This window comes from Daktulosphaira vitifoliae, unplaced genomic scaffold (genome assembly GCF_025091365.1).
Source record: "Daktulosphaira vitifoliae isolate Bord-2020 unplaced genomic scaffold, ASM2509136v1 Scaffold_1, whole genome shotgun sequence".
NCBI lineage: Eukaryota > Metazoa > Arthropoda > Insecta > Hemiptera > Phylloxeridae > Daktulosphaira > Daktulosphaira vitifoliae.
In genome coordinates, this window is record NW_026099572.1 from 56,261,952 (window position 1) to 56,276,964 (window position 15,013).

At 28.5% G+C, this 15,013-nt stretch overlaps 2 protein-coding genes across 2 annotated transcripts in view; both read right to left on the reverse strand.

The window, feature by feature from the left end:
- Positions 1 to 4,507: 4,507 nt before the first annotated feature.
- Positions 4,508 to 7,472, reverse strand: LOC126901758 (synaptobrevin homolog YKT6). Its single transcript, XM_050678506.1, has 4 exons — positions 6,960 to 7,472; positions 6,764 to 6,864; positions 6,093 to 6,263; positions 4,508 to 4,731 (listed from the first exon to the last, which is right to left on the reverse strand). The coding sequence occupies exons 1-4, from the start codon at positions 7,147 to 7,149 to the stop codon at positions 4,597 to 4,599; spliced, it is 597 nt and encodes a 198-aa protein (XP_050534463.1). The 5' UTR covers positions 7,150 to 7,472; the 3' UTR covers positions 4,508 to 4,596.
- A 4,202-nt stretch (positions 7,473 to 11,674) lies between these two features.
- The window catches only part of LOC126894610 (uncharacterized), a gene marked incomplete at its 5' end in the record, with an annotated part of 5,614 nt that continues 2,275 nt past the window's right edge, over positions 11,675 to 15,013 (reverse strand). The window contains one exon of the mRNA XM_050665741.1: positions 11,675 to 15,005. Coding sequence (XP_050521698.1) covers positions 11,675 to 15,005 — 3,331 coding nt within the window. The remainder of the gene's footprint in view (positions 15,006 to 15,013) is intronic.

Genomic DNA, 15,013 nt, shown 5'->3' on the forward strand with positions numbered 1-15,013 from the left:
GTCTGTTGCCCCGCGATCCGCACGTTCTTCTTATATTTTATTATTACACACTCGGAGGGCAGCGGCGGCTGTAACGTTAAGTATATGGACAGCTGTTGTATATCACAGGAAAACGCGTCCGTCCTGGTTATCCTAACTTAGTACACACACACACGCTGGACCGGCAATAAACGCAATGGCAAGCGGGAATTCTGCTATTGATAAAGTTTATTAATATTAATATTATTTAATGATATTGCTGCTCGGGATCACGACATTGTTTACTGTGTAAGATTGTTCGGAAATCATCTCTTGGATCTCGGCCAGAATTTCGTAATACTGTCGCATCTTCTTATTAATACAAGTCCGATAACTGAGTACTATAATATCCGTTACAATGACACTACCAGACTCATAATAATGAGCTATTTACGTTCTAATTACAAGTTATAGCTAAGAGTTTTTGGTATATTAGATGGTTAAATTGTCAGGTTTTCAATACCTCTTTTTTGTAATAATATAATAATAATTAGTTGTATAACAATACCTAGTAAACTTATTCATAAAAAAATCGTATATTCTACCGTACAACTTCTATTTTATGTAACATACATTCTATTATCAAAAAAAATGTTTAACAGGTCAAATTTTTATTCACATTTTAATATTTTTTTTCAACTAATTTAGATATTTTAATGTAAAATCAAACATATTTTTACTGATTCACTAGTACAATGGCGTGTTTAAGACATTTGGTGGCGGGGGTTGCGATTTAATTTTTTTATTTTAGGCATTATAGAGAAAAATTTTTTATTAAAAGTAAAGTGATCTTTTTTTATCTTTTTTCTTTTTTAGAGCCATATTTTGTAAATATTGATAGCACTGATCCGGAAAAAATTTCCCCCATAAATATACCCTTGCACTAGTAATATTCATAAAAATAATTTCACAGCCAAAGCATTATAAGTTTACAGTTAAATTTCTAGATTTGGGTATCTTTATAAGAATATAAATCAATAGCTTTACTAATATTCAGTTAATAGTTGATTAGTTGGTTAATAGATGGTCAGGAAAGTAATTAATCATTACTATATTGACGAAGAACAGCACTATAAAGACAAATAGATTTTCACTAGATAATAAAATAATCAATGATTATTTTATGGCAGAGTGGGGACGTGGCATAGTTGGGTCAAGTATAATAATATCTAACAGTGACTAAAATCACTATCATAAAAAACACTTCGATGCAAAACTGTAGATAGTGTTTAATTTTAAAAAATTGGTGGATTTTTCTAAAATCTACATGATCTCCTATTTCCTTATTTATATTCCGATTACAAGTTGTATGATTTATAAGTGTGATATATGAATATATATATATTCTTCTTCTTATGTGCCTTCACAACTCTGCAAGAGTTTTAGCTGCTACAATATATATATATTTATAATATATTAAGGGAAAGGAGACGATTAAAAAAAAAAGTATGTTTCATAAAAAAAGAATATAAATAGTACTTATCTTAAAAAAATTATAATCATCCATATATTTTTCAAATAGTTATAGCATTATAAAATTAAAAATATAATTTTTTATAAAAATCGTATTTTGCTTGGAGGCGAAACTGAGAAGGTATTAATTTTACTATGATTTTTTTTTTTTATTTTTTTTTTTCGTTTTTCCCATAGGGAGGGATTCAAAATGACAAATTTTTCACAAAAAATTAACTTTTGAAAGTGTTCCGAAAATACTTATATAATATACTTTATTATGTAAAAAAAAAAAAATTCGGACTTTACTTTGTCTTAACAGTGAAAATGACTACCGTAACTATTTTTGTGTTAAAATTCTCGATTTTATATATTACATTTTTAACTTTATAATGCTATAACTATTTGAAAAATGTATGGATCATTATATTTTTTTAAGATAAGTACTATTTACATTCTTCTTTTATGAAACATACTTTTTTTTTTAATCGTCTCCTTTCCCTTAATATATTATAAATATATATATATTGTAGCAGCTAAAACTCTTGCAGAGTTGTGAAGGCACATAAGAAGAAGAATATATATATATTCATATATCACACTTATAAATCATACAACTTGTAATCGGAATATAAATAAGGAAATAGGAGATCATGTAGATTTTAGAAAAATCCACCAATTTTTTAAAATTAAACTCTATCTACAGTTTTGCATCGAAGTGTTTTTTATGATAGTGATTTTAGTCACTGTTAGATATTATTATACTTGACCCAACTATGCCACGTCCCCACTCTGCCACGACCTCACTGTGCATTTTTTTTTTAATCCGGAATGAGATTTGGAGTACATTATATTTAAAAGGAATTTTCCAAACATTGTTAATAACACTAGTTATATAGTCTATAGTAAAAACAAAAAACCGGAATTAGTTTATGCATAGGTTTGACAATTATTACAACTATAGACTGTAATAATATTGTTACTATTGTACTGTTAACAATACAACATTAATTATTATAACAAAAGTAAGCAATTGAATATAGATTTCTATAAAACATGCTCAATTTATTTTATTTAAATAATAATTGATATGAGTTTCTTTGATTTATATAATAATAGAGAAATTTTATAAGAAACATCCTATTCGAGGTAAAAACATCCTTATGCGGAGACAATTAAAAAAATAATTTATAAATACTTTCAATCTAATATTTAAATATTTAATTCAATCATACTCAATGAATAATAAAATAACTAAACAATGAGGCGCAACCAGGATTTACTATTTGGAAGATGTTTGATTTAAATGTATTAACATTATTACTAAAAATATCACCTAAAAAAAAAGTAAAAAGTCAATTTGTTTTTTGAATTAGATAGAGTTATTCAAATTAATCTTATATTTCAATTTTGAAATTTAATTAAGAAAATATTGTCTGAGTTGAAAATTCTCAAAAACTTGAATTAATTAAATTTGTTAACTCATTAATAATGAGTAAATAATTGAGCCATTAGGTTCACTACATTATTTACTACAGAAATATTTATATTATGTCATATTTAACATAAATACCTTAAGAAAGAAGTCAGAAGCTCTATTATATATTCATTATATTATATACTTAATATTCTGTAATACTTATAAATATACATAATATATAAATAATTAATGAATTGTTTTTTTATTGATTTAACACATTAAATAACACAAAGAAAAATTTTTAATATTACAATACAAATGCATCTAATTGCAATTACTTTAAATCAATATTATAACAACTTATTTCACAAAATACATAAAACAATAACAAATATTCATTAAAATTATAGACAAATAATAAATTTATATGTAAAATATAAATGTATTTTTTAAATAGTAAAACAATAATTGTTAACAATTATTTTAATACATATAATATCAACACCAAATTTTATTAAAAGAATTTATGTTTTTTTTTAAATAAAAAAGAAATATTTATAATAATAATATAAAATATATAAAATAATAGCTTGTATAAAACAAAAAACACCTGATAAATAAAAAAAATCATCATTTATCAATTTATGAAAAATTTTACATAAAATGCAGTGAATAAATAGGAGTAATTTAATATTTCATTTAAGCCTACAATAGAATACAGTTAACTTCATTTTAATTAATTAGTTTCACAAAAATAATACAATATAATTACAAAATTTAAAAACCTATATTTGAAGAGAACTATTGTCTTTATTTTCAAAATTTATTTAATAGTAGATTTATCAGCAGAAGAGTTAATGATGTACAGAGTAATTAATAAATACAAAAAAATATAATTTTAATGTAATAACTAAATAAATAAATAAAATACACATTTTAACTAAATGGTTTTAAATTTAGTTTTGAAAACATTTTTATTACTGATAAAACACCTTCAAACACAGCGTACTAAACCGCAATACATATAATTTTATTTTGATTATAAATAGAAAAAATATAATGTAAATAAATAATATAATTTTTGTCTTATATTTTTTTTTTTAATATTTATATAATATACTTCTTGACTAGGAACTATCTTTATTAAACATTTTTCAGTAACAGTGAACTGAATTAAATGATTGACATAAATGACTTGAAATAAATATTAAAATAGCATATATCTTGTTTAAATCTTTGTTTATAAATTGATTTTGGTAAAATTTGAATTTCATATTTTCATTTAAAACAGTACAATAAATTATAAGTCTTCAGATAATTTTATTTTTACAGTAGCTTAAATATAATAGACATATAAATAAATGTAGTATATATTGTACAATATATATTAACATATTTAATAACTACACATACAAATACATAAATTCAAACTTTTAATACTTGGCTAAAATTATTTTCACACTTGGAAAAAAGTTATGAATTTATCTTCCTTAAATCTTTAATAAGACACATTTTATTCCAAATTTACAATTTAATATAGAGGAATAATTGTCAGGGAATGTAATGATAAGATTATGAGTAATGTTTAAAGAATTAATATTCTTTTAGTAGTCAGAATTGGGTTGAATGTTTTATTGGCTGCGTAATAAAACAAATTTTTAATATCAAAAAATATTTTAATTCATTAACATCTATATCAATGGACTTTACATTCGACAACATGAATTAGTTTTTTTTGCTGTTTTATAAAATGCTTTTGATTGAATACTAAGACCTTCAGACTTGGCAACTAAATCATCAAGTTTTTCACCACGTTCTAATACAGCTTCAATGGTGTTGTGCTATAAAATAAAAATAAAACTAAATAAAAACCTAACATCACTTATTATAAGTGAATTTATACAAATGACATTATTCTTTACTTTAATTACAATATTTTTATAATAATTTGAGATTCATGTGATTATTAAAAATTCACATTGTGAAAAGTTGCTATTAATTAATGTTATTTAAGTAAATTAGTAAAAAACTTTTGAAAAAATATGTTCAATTTAACATATTAAAAGTATTTATTTATTTATTTATTTATTTATTTTATTTATTAACGCCTAAACAGGCAGTATTTCAAATAGAACATAAAAATTAAATATTTACAATTAAACATAATTTACAGTACAATTGAATCAAATAAGATACAATAAATTAAATGGAACATAACAATAGAAATAAGAATATTATTACAAATAAAAAAAAAAAAACATCAAACAAATTACCTAATCAAAAAGATGGTCTGGACTAAACTCATTAACTAGTTTTAGCATTCGATCAAGAGGGCTGTTTTGACCATATGATGTAGTATGGTGAGGGAGCTGGAAGAGGAAATGATTTCTTGTATTGTGAGAAGGAACAAGGAAAGATATTTTAGATAGAAGATCAGGAGAATCAATAGAGCCATTTAGGAGGGATTTTATAAAGGAAAAGTCAACATCGTCTCTGCGAGAGGCTAAAGAAGGAAGTTGGAGAGAAGAGCGAAGGAGGGAGTAATCGTGAGGAGGATGGATTATTTTTAAAAGAAAAGCAGCATAGGATAGGAATTTATTCTGGACTCTTTCGATCCTAAGAATATCTTTATTTAAATAAGGATGCCACACTACAACTCCATATTCTAATATGGAGCGAACGAGGGATACATAAAGGGTACGGAGACAAGAGGTTGAGGAGAAGTTTGATGTATTTCTTATAATGAAGCCTAGGACTTTTAGTGCTCTACCGATAATGTAGTTTATGTGGATATCAAAGGAAAGGGAAGTGGAGTAGTGAATGCCAAGGTCTTTTATAACGGATACGCGGTTAATAATTGAGTCGTTTAGGGAATAGGAGTGGTTTATAAGAGAGTGTTTTCGTGAAAATGACATTACATGACATTTGCTGGTATTGAGAGAAAGGTTGAGCTCCTTGGCCCAATTACAGAAGGTGTCAAGGTCTAATTGAAGGAGTGAACAGTCTGAAGGATGTTTAATGTTTAAAAAAAGTTTAATGTCGTCGGCGAACAAGAGAACTTTAGAGTATGAAAGAAAATCAGGAAGGGAGTTAACAAAGAGGGCAAATAAGAGAGGGCTGAGATGGCCACCCTGTGGGACGCCAGAAGGAATTATGGAAATATCAGAAGATACACCATTAATGGAAACAAACTCATACATACCAATATAATTTTTGTTTCATCCAAATCTTGTTGAATTTTAGTCATAGCATCCGCTTCTTTAGGATTTTGATACTTTGAGAGCATAACATTTAATTCATTGAATGTTACTTGTGTTTCATTTAGCTTTGACCAACTATGTGATGGAACCTTAGAAGAAAATTCATCTAAAGCCTGAAGAAAAAAAATTATATTATTCAACTAAAATCAGGACATAGAATTGAAATTATTTTGATTTTTCAAAATTTTTTATTATATTTAATAGATTAGTTGACTTATATTAAATTTTTCAAGAATTTGTGAGGTTAATAATTGTAGAACTGTAAATATTATGAAATAATTTTTTAAACCTAAACTAAAATTCAAATTTAGTTTAATAAAGACTTCATAAGTGATATCTTAATAGTTTTGATCTGTAATGATTTTTTTTCAACATTTACAAAAAAAAAAAAAATTTGACATAGATGAACCAATTTACAAAGAACAAAAACTAATAATAAACTATTAATTGTCAAAATTATTTTGGTTCTCTGATTAAAATAAATAAAAATTTGGCATTAATATAATATACTGCTTTATATTTTTATGTATAAATTTAATTTATTAAGTAAAATTAATAATTAATAATTTAAAATTTAAAATAATATATGAAATAATAAATCTTGTTTCATTACCTTGGTAAGAAGAGTATGTGCAACACGATTAGGATACTCATCATCAGCTATTAAAACTCCAGCTAAATTGTCTGCTCTTACATAAACGTGACACATGTATTCTTTAAAAATATATTATAATATTTTCAGTTGATTAATATCATAAAATAAATTATAATGTATACAAATATTATTTAGAAGGAATATGTATAAGCACCTCTTTCTTTGACAGATTGTCTAGCAGCACTGGCCGTACGTTCTACAATTGTTTTAGTGACAAAACCCATAAATTCTTGAGCACTTTTACGTTGGAAAAAACCAAATGATTGTAGATCATAAGCTGCTTTGAGGAGAGTAGCATCATTTGGTCCTTTATAGAGAACACTCATAGCAAATAATTTTACCATAATGTTATCTTATAAAAATTAAAAATAATATGGTAATTTTAAAAAATATAAAAGTTACAACAAACAATTAAGTTGTAATGTATATTTGCTTAAGAAAGTTGTTTAACTAAATATATGAATACTGTTAGAAAACTGTTAAAAACAATTTATTGTCAAATTAACACCGTCAACGCATAAATAAAAAATATTTAACTAATTATTTTATGAAAACGTAGGGGAATTGATTGCATTAGAGATCAAATAAGCTTCTCTCAATTATATAGATTACGGGCGATTTAAGAATAATACTTCATAGGTTTTCAAGGAACAATGATGATATCTTATCTTAATTCATGGCGAGATTTTGTGTAAAGATGATGTGAAAATAAACTGATAACACGAGTAAAATTATTACAGTGCAACCATTTGTGACAAAATTCCTGAAAAGAAACTTATAAATACTGTTTTTTTTTATATTATTATTCAATCATAATGCTGTAAATAAATACAAATTTTAACTTTAGAAAACTGAGAAATCAAACTCATATACTGGGACTTAGTATTCAATATGAAAAAATTTTATTTTGTTCATAGTACTACTAAAAACTCATTAATTAAACTATTAATTTCAAGGAAATGAGTAAAATAAGAAAATTTTTACTATTCTTTCAATTTAAAATTTTCAAAACCAATGCCGAAATATTTTTGAAAATATTCTATTTTTATTTTGATACCCCCATATTTTATATTTCACGAGTTCAAATTTGGGCTTGTACCCAATCGTCTATGTCTACATTATCAAGTAAATGCAAGAAACTTTTTTCTTTATATAATATGTTCATAAACTTAAAATAAAAACGCTTATTTTGCATTAGTTCCATTTGCAACTTAATTTTTACTTACACTTTCGTTAAAAAAGTTATTTTTGCAAATATAGCAAATATCAGTCATTAAATCATTTTAAAGGCCATTTAAAATTTTTTTACTAACATCCAACTGCGTAATTTTATTTGAACATTATCCAATTTTATTTAGATAATTAATTTTGATGAAAAAATTTTCAAGTCGATCCAGTTAAAAATATTCAAACCACAGGAGTATAATGAGAATTTTTAAGCAATGTAAAATGAGGTATTTTTGCCCGGACTCGCAGGGAAATGACATATCGTCTAACCCAAGTGATGTCCGAATACCTTTACGGTATTCGTAAGGCAGCCGCACCGATGTGCGGCCACTGTTGGGATCGCCCGGGAGAAGCGGACAATGCACTGCATACGCTCTTCCGGCACAAGGCGTGAACCAGCGAGCGGGAAGAGTTGGAGTTCCGCACGGGGTCTGTGTTCGACGTGGGGTCTATGGTGGACCTAATGCTGAGAAGCCAAGAGGGGTAGTCTCTGGTCCAGGCGTTGGCCGAATCGGTCATGATCCGTATGGAGGAGGCTGAATGCCTGAGGCAGAGACTGCCCCTACGACCCAGGTCCGTAGGTATTTTATGTTGTGTTGTGTTTTTTTGTTTATATGTATTGTGTTGTGAATTATTGCCAACCCTCGCGGAGTCCTGTCCCTATCTCCACGAGGTGCAACCTGGGCAACGGATCCAACTCTGGAATCCGGCTAACGAGAGAGGCCACACCACATTGTGAATCAACATTTGATTAACTTCGGGCTGATACACAACGCGGTGGAGTGATTTAAAGATGGCGTGGGCCGCTCTGAAGTATGCCTAACAATAGTTCCAGAGTGGCCCACAATAAAGCCGAGTGTGGAAGAAAAAAAAAGGTAAAATTCTCGTGAAAGCATATATTTTGTTATTTAGAAACTTATAAAATTAAATATATAAAATTAAAAATATAAAATAACATTATATTTTATTAGAAATTAAAAATACTGGTAATTATTTAAAATCTTTTGTTTTAAAAGAGTTAAACTCACTTCTTTATTAACCTTTTGTAATAAATACCAAAACTATGTCGAGGAATAACTATTCTTTGCAATAGTATCCATTTGTATTAGCAATAATGAGTAGAAAACCTGTACCAGAATCTATAAAGTGGCAAATAGTTGACTTACTTAAAGCAAAAAAAAATTTATCTCAAATATCCAGAATATCAAAAGTGAGTAGATCATGTGTTCGAAAACTATTTCTAATTATAAAAATACAAACACAGTGAAAACTCAAAGTGGAGCTGGTAAACCGTGAGCAACAAGTACTCGGACTGATAGAATTGTTATTCAGAAAGCAAAACAAGATCATTCTGTGATTGCGAGTAGTATAAAAAAATTAACTGAATCAAGAATTAAATGTGCAAGTTTCTCGAGAAACAGTAAATGGGCGTTTACTTAAAAAGAACCTAAAATATGCCGTCGCGGCTCGCAAGCCCCTTTTGACGGCCAAAAATCGGAAAACTCGGTTTGAATAGTGCAAAAGTAAACTTTTATGGATTTATGAAAAATAGGAATTTGGTACTATTCAGTGATGAATCTTCGTTTCAACTCTTCTCTAATCGACCAAAATGAGTGAGACGCACGAGTGGTGAAAAAGATAACAGCAATTGTTTTGCCGCTAAAATGCAATAAATCTAAACGCGTGAAATATAAAATTTGGGGTGTTTTATAATTTTGACCACTCATGTATAATAATACTCTTCTATTAATGTGGTGTACACTCTCTATAATAATATCGTCGTTATCAGTTGCTGACCGGCATTCGATGAGACCGGTTTGTGTCGTGTGCTTTTATATTAAAATGTTATTCATCTAATAACTTGTGTATTTAATTTATTAAATTAGTTATTATAAATTAAGAGTGAAAGGATCTACAACAATTAACACTCTACTATTATATATTTTTTTATAATATTCATTTTACTATTTAAATATTTAATTAGCAAAAATAATTATTGTAATAATCACGGTGTATCTTTTGAACGTGGCATACAAATCTACATTTGTCCAAAAAAGTAGGACATAAATAACATATAAATTGTATACCATCATAGATTTTTCTATGCCTCACCAGGTAGCTTTTAACAGCTTACACTTTTTTCATAAATATCACAAGAAAAAAATTGTTGAACCGTCTAAATGACACATTGCTATTAATTTTATAAAAGCAATGATTATCCTTTCATGTGAAAAATGCTCATTTAATGCGTCAAATATATTGCAAGCCGCCCTGGAACTCTCGTTAAGCATTACGCCAAGGCGGCCTACTTTTCACAACTAGAGCAGCAAACCCACATTATGTGACTTTGGGGGATACCCAGTATATAACTATATATATAATATATACAATATAATATTATATATACAATATATAATTACTCTCACTGGACTGATTTTGTTGGACTATATGTCAATAGAACCAAAATTTTAATTAAGTTGAGTCTATTGTTTTAGTTCAAAATTGGAAAAATAGTTTCACGATAATAAATATTTTTTAAAATTTAAAAACATAAATTTACGCAATTTTAAAAATGATTATTTGAAATATTTTTTTTTTAAATTATTATCATTTTTTAACTGACAGCCGAACTAAAACATCAATCATGATAACTTTCTTTAAAAATAATGTTATGGAAACATTCTTATAAAATTAATATTATATTAAATGTTATAATAAAGTTATAAAAATATTTTATAATAATATTTAAAAAGAAAATACGCCTATGATTTAAAAATCATACGTGCCTATAGTGTTTTGAACTTGAGGATCCTTAAGCTCCATAGTAAAAAAAAACTTTGTTGCATAAATCCGAATAGTATACTTAACCTTTTTTTTTATATCTATAAAAATAAAATATAATGAATAACATTATATACATACATTTATTCCTACCACTGTGGTGTTTTAACTATAATTGTCGAATCCAAAACATTATTATGATTAACTTAAACACATATACCACACTAATTACATTGTAAACTCACAATATCAACTTATTGAATCACAAATTATTATTACTGCAAAAATTATTAATACAATAATACAAAAGATTAATTTATTTTTCACTACAATATTTTAAAATGATTATTACAATACATGTATAAATTAATTAAACTAAAATTGATTGAGAAAGCTAATAGGCCAAATCACCATGCTATTTGATCGTATGGGTAAAATTAATTTAAATAAAAATTATCTTTAATATACTGAATTTTAATTGTATTCTAGTCCTACAAAATATTTATAATTCTTTAATAAAGAAATATATAAATATTTTATATAAATTAATAACTCTTTTTTATAAAATATAGCTAGGAGAACATTTATTTCATGTATATGTCAAGAGAGTAGATTGTTTGTAACATAATTAAAAAAATTAATAGAAAAAAAGTTAATATGTTATATAGCCTTAAGGTAAATATTAAAAAAACATATGAAGTAACTGATATGTCAAAAAAATTATATCATTAATGATTAAGATAATTTATTTAATATATAATATAGCCCACTGAAACGAATACACAAGTAAAAACATACACATGTAAAATATAAATACAGTAAACTCCCGATTATCCGCGAGCGGATTATCCGCGTTGCGGATTATCCGCTGTCTTCCACGGAATCGTCTACATACCTATTTGTAAACAAATATTTAATACTAATACACGTGTATGTNTTTAATATATAATCATAGTCATTTCGAATAGCTTCTTCAATGGTATATTTACTCCATGGGCAATTATTTTCATGGGCATATTTTAAGCAATAATATTGACCATATATAGCACAAAGCCTAGTTGTGCCTTCGTCCCACTCACATCCATTTTCATGAGCATATTTTAAGCAGTTGAAATTACCATTTGCAGCAGCTCCACTTTTTGTCCCTTCATCCCAATTATAACCATTTTCATGTGCAAATATCAAGCAGTTAATGCAACCACTAGCAGCAGCTTCTCTTGTTGTGCCTTCGTCCCATTCACAACCATTTTCACATGCATACTTTAGACAGTCTGAATGTCCATTTGCAGCAGCCACTCTCGTTGTTCCTTTAACCCACTCACAACCATGTTCATGGGCATATTTTAAACAATCTAAATTACCAAACATGGCAGCTGTAACTATTGTAAATTCATCCCAATTACACCCTTTTTCATGAGCATATCTTAAGCAATCTAAACAGCCACTTGCAGCAGCAACTCTAGTTGTACGTTTATCCCAAACACATCCATTTTCGAAGGCATAAAATAAACATTTGTAACATCCTCTTTCTGCAGCAGCTCTAGTTGTGCTTTCATCCCATGGACATCTATTTTCGTGTGCATATTTTAAACATTCCAAACTACAATTTTGTGCTGCTGCTTTAGTTGTGTTTACATCCCATGGACATCCATTTTTATGTGCATATTCTAAACATTCTAAATGTCCATTTGCAGCAGCAGATATTGATGTTCTTTCATCCCACGGACATCCATTTTCGTGGGCNTTTTCATCCCACGGACATTCATTTTCGTGAGCATATTTTAAACATTCTAAATTACCCTCTAAAGCTGCAGATCTAGTTGTCTCAACATTCCATGGGCATCCATTTTCATGTACATATTTTAAATATTCTAATTGTCCTTTCGCAGCAAAAATATTTGTTGTATCTTCAAACCAAGGACATCCATTTTCATGGGCATACTTCAAGCATATAAAATTACCTTGTGAAGCAGCAGCACTAATTGTGCGGTCATCCCATGGACATCCATTTTCATGCGCATATTTTAAACATTCAATGTGTCCACTTGAAGCAGCCAACATTGTTACATCTTCAGTCCAATCACATCTATTTTCGTGAGCATATTTCAAACAACTTATATATCCCGATGAAGCAGCATAATATGTTGTATATTTATTCCATGGACATCCATTTTCATGTGCATATTTTAAACATTCTAAACGTCCATTTTTAGCTGCTTCTTCTGTTGTATTATTATCCCATGGACATTCATTTTCATGAGCATATTTTAAACAATTTAAATGCCCATACTCAGCAGCCGCTTCTGTTGTTGTTTTATCCCATGGGCATCCATTTTCATGAGCATACTTTAGGCAGTCTAAACTGCCACTTGCTGCAGCAGCTCTCGCCGTAAACTTATCCCAACTACAACCCTTTTCGTAAGCATATTTTAAACAATTATAATCACCTCCTCCTGCAGCAGCTCTAAGTGTACCATCATCCCATACACATCCATTTTCATAAGCATATATTAAAATATCTAAATTACCTTTATTAGCTGCTTCAATTGTCGTTCCTTCATCCCATTGACATCCATTTTTATGGGCATATATTAAACAATCTGAATAATTATTTATAGCAGAAACTAATATTGTGCCTTCACTCCAAAGACACCCATTTTCGTGAGCATATTTTAAGCATTCTAAATGCCCCTTTGAAGCAGTAATTCTAGTTGTATCTTTGTGCCATGGACAGCCATTTTCATGAGCATATTTTAAGATTTCTAAATGTCCATATGAAGCAGCGTACATTGTTGTGTCTATATGCCATGGACAGCCATTTTCATGAGCATATTTTAAGCATTCTAAATGTTCATTTGCAGCAGCGTACATTGTTGTATCTGAATGCCATGGGCAGCCATTTTCATAAGCATATTTTAAGCATTCTAAGTGTCCATATGAAACAGCGTAATTTGTTGTGTCTGTATGCCATGGACAGCCATTTTCATGAGCATATTTTAAACATTCTAAATGCCCATTTTCAGCAGCAGCCCTTGTTGTATCGTAATGGCATGGACATCCACTGTCGAGTGCATATTTTAAGCATTCTAAATGTCCCTTTTCGGCAGCAATCTTTGTCGTTTCATCATCCCATTTACATCCATTTACATTAGCATAAATTAAGCATTCCATATTATTCCAATATACAGCTGCATATGTTGTCGTTTCATCCCATGGACAATTATTTTCATGTGCATATATTAAACATTCTATATGCCCATTTGCAGCAGCAACTCTTGTTGTATTTTCATCCCATGGACATCCATTTTCATGCGCATATTTTAAGCATTCCATAGAATTCTTAAAAGTAGCTCTTCTTGGTGTAAATTCATCCCATTCGCATCCATTTTCACGAGCATATTTTAAACATTCTAAATGCCCATTTTCAGCAGCAGCTCTCGTTGTTTTGTCATCCCATGGACATCCATTTTGATGAGCATATTTTAAGCATTCTAAATGACCATTGGCAGCAGCGTCTGCGGTTGTGTCGGTATGCCATGGACATCCATTTTCATGAGCATATTTTAAACATTCTAAATACCCATTTGCAGCAGCAACTCTTGTTGTATCTTCATAAAAACTACATCCATTTTCGTGTCCATATTTTAAATATTGCAATTTGTTATATTTAGCAGCATTCTTCATTATTGATGTATCCCATTCGCATCCATTTTTATGAGCATATTTCAAACATTCAAAATGATCATTGTCATAAGCAGCCTTTGTTGTTGTAACATCCCATGGACATCCATTTTCATGAGCGTATTTTAGGCAATCTAAATGACCATTTGCAGCAGCGTCAGCGGTTGTGTCGGTATGCCATGGACAGTCATTTTCATGAGCATACTTTAAACATTCTAAATGTCCATTTGCAGCAGCGTACATTGTTGTGTCTGAATGCCATGGGCAGCCATTTTCATAAGCATATTTTAAGCATTCTAAGTGTCCATATGAAACAGCGTAATTTGTTGTGTCTGTATGCCATGGACAGCCATTTTCATGAGCATATTTTAAACATTCTATATGCCCATTTGCAGCAGCAACTCTTGTTGTATTTTCATCCCATGGACAATTATTTTCATGTGCATATATTAAACATTCTATATGCCCATTTGCAGCAGCAACTCTTGTTGTATTTTCATCCCATGGACATTTATTTTC

Coding starts and splice junctions, on each gene's coding strand:
- LOC126901758 (XM_050678506.1), bottom strand. CDS start 7,149: ATGGTAAAATTATTTGCTATGAGTGTTCTCTATAAAGGACCAAATGAT. Junction 6,865..6,959: donor ACAATCTGTCAAAGAAAGAG/GTGCTTATACAT, acceptor ATATTTTTAAAG/AATACATGTGTCACGTTTAT. Junction 6,264..6,763: donor CACATACTCTTCTTACCAAG/GTAATGAAACAA, acceptor TTTTTTCTTCAG/GCTTTAGATGAATTTTCTTC.